Below are 3,402 nucleotides of genomic sequence, written 5' to 3' on the forward strand. Positions count from 1 at the left end.
GGCGGGCGGGGGGGCGCCCGCCACGCCCCGCCAGCCGTAACGGGTGCCTGGCCCCGCCCCGCTGGTCCACCGGACCCAGGTCTGGGCCTCTGCCAGACCCCTCATCCCTGAATCTGGTCCTTCAACCCTGGACCCTCCTTCCTGTCCTGGGCCCTTCCTCCCCTGGATCCCCACCCCTCGTCCCTGACCCCGCCCCTCGGCCCAGGCCTCTACCTCTTGACCCAGCCTTTCATCCCCAGACCCTGGCACCCACCCTCGCCTGGCCCCTACCCCCACCCCCAGTCCTGGCCTTTTGTCCAGACCCCAGCCTTGCCCGCACCGCCGGGCTGTTGCTGCGTGAATGGGTAGAAGCCATTGGTCTTGAGGCGGTCGGCCAGGTGGCGCTCAGTGCAGAAGAATCCCAGGGCCCAGAGCTGGAAGGGGTTGCCGCCGGAGGTCGTGGGCAGGCCACTGGCCTTGCCCTTGGCGGGGATCTGGGCCAGACAGTGCCTGTCAGCCCTGCGGCCAACCCGCCCCCACTGCCCAGTCAGTCGCCCCACTGCTGCAGTCACACTCGTACACGGGAGAACAGAGCCTCCAGGGCTGCGGTCAGAGGGGCAGGAGCTCAGACAACTGCAGTGCAGGGAGGCCCAAGACAGGCTGTGGGCGGGTTCTAGTTCTAAGCTGCAGGTTCTAGAAGGAACTGCTCTGTTGACCCTCCTTCTTCAGGGAATCCAGGGGTCAGGCCCTGCGGTGGGTGTGCATTTTCGGCTAATCTCCACCCCCACTAGAGACCCCTGTCCACCTGAAGGGCGGAATGGCTAACACTCGGGGTCTGCACTCCCCACCCCTCAGTGCAGGGCCCTGCCTCTCCAGACCACCTTTGCCCCCCAACTCCCACGGGCATCTGTGGTTCACTCGTGTCCCTCCCCGTCAGGGCGGGCTCGGGAGCCCTGGACTGCCCCATGCCACCACAGGCCCTGGGCCAGCTGCAGCTCATGGTCCCACCAGGTGTGGCCATTCCTTACCCCACCTCCAAGGACCACACAGAATTCCTACAAAGTTTTATTTTAACAAAGCACTCAAGCACCCGGCACGGGGGCTGCTGGGCCTGTGTTTAGCTGGGGCAGGGTGTGACAGTGAGCAGCTGTCCCAGACACCACTGCACTTCCTCTGGGCCCCGGTAGGCCCGCTTCAGGCCCCTAGGGAGGCAGCGGCAGGACTCCAGGTTGAGGTACAGCAGACCTGGGCAGCTGCTGATCATGGAGCTGTGGGCAGGGCAGGTCGTGGGCAACCGAGCTGCTACCCGGAAGGCCCAGGCCCACATCGGGCTCCCTCCCCTCAGACCCGAGGTCTGGAGCCAGGTGGGACCCCAGGCAGGGCGGGCGTGTTCAAGGGACGGGGAGGCAGTGCTGACCTGACACTGCTTGCTGTGACCCGGGTACCTCTGAGGTTGAGGGAGTGCAGGGCTGGTCGCCAGTCCCCAGGGGTGACGGCAAATGCAGCCAGAGCCTCCTCCAGGTCACGCTCGCTGAAGCCCTGGCCGCTCAAGTCCAGTTCCCGCAGGGTGTGGCACCACTTCCGGGTCAGCAGGGGGCTGCCTTCCTTGGCCAGCGTCAGGCGCTCGGACATGCCGTAGAGGCCCAGGTGCAGCTGCTCCAGCTCTGAGGTGAGAGCATGGGCCTGAGTGGCAGGGCAGGGTCCCCTTGTCCCATCTCCCCAGCCGGCACCCAGGGACTGCTGACCCTGACAGGGCAGCCAGTGCAGGCCAGCAGGTGTGATGCGGGCACAGCCACGGAGATCCAGCAGGCGCAGGCTGGGGGAGCTGTGGAGCAGGCGGCCCAGGACCTCGTTGCTCACAAAGTTGCAGCTGGAGCTGGCGAGGCAGAGCTCCTCCAGGCTGGGGAAGCCTGGCCCAGGGGGCACCCCTCGCCCCGAAGGTTTGGGCAGCCACGCAAAGCAGCACCTGGAAGCAAGGCCCAGGATGCAGACAAGGAGGGCGAGAGGGTGACGGGGTAGGGGGAGCGCCAGGTACCTGCAGCTGAGGGCAGCCTTTCTGCAGGGCCTCGACGGGTACCTGCAGGGGGGTACTGTTGCGGTGGATGCCAGTGCTCACCTCCAGAACCTGCAGCTGGGGGCAGCAGCTCCCCTGCAGCAGGGGAGCACTGGTCAGTGACCTGGCAGTCCCCAGCCTGGCGTCAGGCTCTGCACCCACCCATCACCAACCTACCAGCAGTGCGCCCAGGATGCCCGCCGTCTGAGAGCTGTAGGTCAGCCACAGCCTGCGCACTCGGGGGCCTGCCTCCTCCAGAAAGCTCACCACAGCTGTGGACTCCACCTGGGGTGGCACAGGGGCTCGGTCACCACCACCCGGCATCCTCGGGACCCTGTGGGACCAGGACTCACCATGGAGTGCTGCAGGTCCAGGCTGTGCAGCAGACGGCAGGCTTGGGCTAGCATGACCAGCGTGTCTGAGGTCACTCCATGGCAGTCCGAGAGCTTGAGGAAGGTGAGGCGAGGACAGGACTCGCTAACCAGCTGCAGGAAGACAGGGCCAGTGGGACTGGGGCAGGGCGGCTAGGGTCCACAAGAGAGACACCCCTGACAGCCAGTCCTGCCTGAGTGCCCCACCTGGACACCTGCCAGGTGGAGAAAACAGAAGCAGGCCTGTGGGCGCCCAGCCCAGGTAGCACAGTGGGGGGTGGGCGTGTCCAGGATCGGGGATCCTGTGTAGGGCAGCCCTGGGCTCTCACCTTCAGCACAGAGTGTACCTGGGACTTCCAGTGGATGAGGGTCAGCCTCTGGAGCTGTGAGAACCTGGGCCAACAGCACAAGCGGGCTGCACCAGGGTCCCTGGCACCCCTTCCCGGTGTCCTCCCCACCCTACCTCGCTGCCCAGACAGAAGGGCCTGCGTTGGTTGGTCCACAGCCACACTCGGGGAGCAAGAGAAGGCAGAGAGGACTGGGCACAAGCCACTCCAGGGAAGCAAGAAGTTTCTTCTCGGCCTTGACTCCGTCCTTCACAGGGCGGCCAGCCAGCGGGGGCGACAGAGTCACGGTGTGCCAGAGCGCCGGCTGGGAGGCGGCCTCGTGCCAGCGGCGGCACACGCGCGCAGCCCTGTGAAAACAGGTCTGGGGAGGCTGCCAGGCGTCTCGGGTGATGCCCCCTACCCAACGCCTCTACGGGTGTCCTCAGAGGACAGGATCTACTCCCGCAACTCGCAGCGGCCCGCCGCAAGGCCCGGGCGCGGGCGCGCTCCGCCGAGTACTGGTGGTGGGACCGGCTGGGGCCCAGCGGCTCGGAGTTCAGAGCCGGGACCCCCAGGGCTGCTCTCTGGACCACAGCCCGGGTACTCGTGTCCGTGCGCTCGGACGCCGGCCCCCGCCACCCGCCTCCTGGATCCAGGGGGCCAGGCGGCGCGC

General features: G+C 67.0%; 2 protein-coding genes across 2 annotated transcripts in view; both read right to left on the minus strand.

Annotated features, from left to right (window-relative positions):
• CATSPERQ (catsper channel auxiliary subunit theta) overlaps window positions 1-946 on the minus strand; it is a 4,469-nt gene extending 3,523 nt beyond the window's left edge. The window contains exons 1-2 of the mRNA XM_006162472.3: window positions 881-946; window positions 320-473 (exon numbers count right to left, since the gene is read on the minus strand). Coding sequence (XP_006162534.1) covers window positions 320-473; window positions 881-946 — 220 coding nt within the window. The remainder of the gene's footprint in view (window positions 1-319; window positions 474-880) is intronic.
• Window positions 947-1,031: 85 nt separating this feature from the next.
• FBXL6 (F-box and leucine rich repeat protein 6) overlaps window positions 1,032-3,402 on the minus strand; it is a 2,871-nt gene continuing 500 nt past the window's right edge. The window contains exons 2-10 of the mRNA XM_006162473.2: window positions 3,203-3,375; window positions 2,940-3,159; window positions 2,733-2,797; window positions 2,386-2,517; window positions 2,210-2,317; window positions 2,011-2,128; window positions 1,725-1,970; window positions 1,397-1,643; window positions 1,032-1,247 (exon numbers count right to left, since the gene is read on the minus strand). Coding sequence (XP_006162535.1) covers window positions 1,097-1,247; window positions 1,397-1,643; window positions 1,725-1,970; window positions 2,011-2,128; window positions 2,210-2,317; window positions 2,386-2,517; window positions 2,733-2,797; window positions 2,940-3,159; window positions 3,203-3,375 — 1,460 coding nt within the window. The 3' untranslated portion in view covers window positions 1,032-1,096. The remainder of the gene's footprint in view (window positions 1,248-1,396; window positions 1,644-1,724; window positions 1,971-2,010; window positions 2,129-2,209; window positions 2,318-2,385; window positions 2,518-2,732; window positions 2,798-2,939; window positions 3,160-3,202; window positions 3,376-3,402) is intronic.

This window comes from Tupaia chinensis, unplaced genomic scaffold (assembly GCF_000334495.1).
Source record: "Tupaia chinensis unplaced genomic scaffold, TupChi_1.0 Scaffold140061_1, whole genome shotgun sequence".
NCBI classification, from domain to species: domain Eukaryota; kingdom Metazoa; phylum Chordata; class Mammalia; order Scandentia; family Tupaiidae; genus Tupaia; species Tupaia belangeri.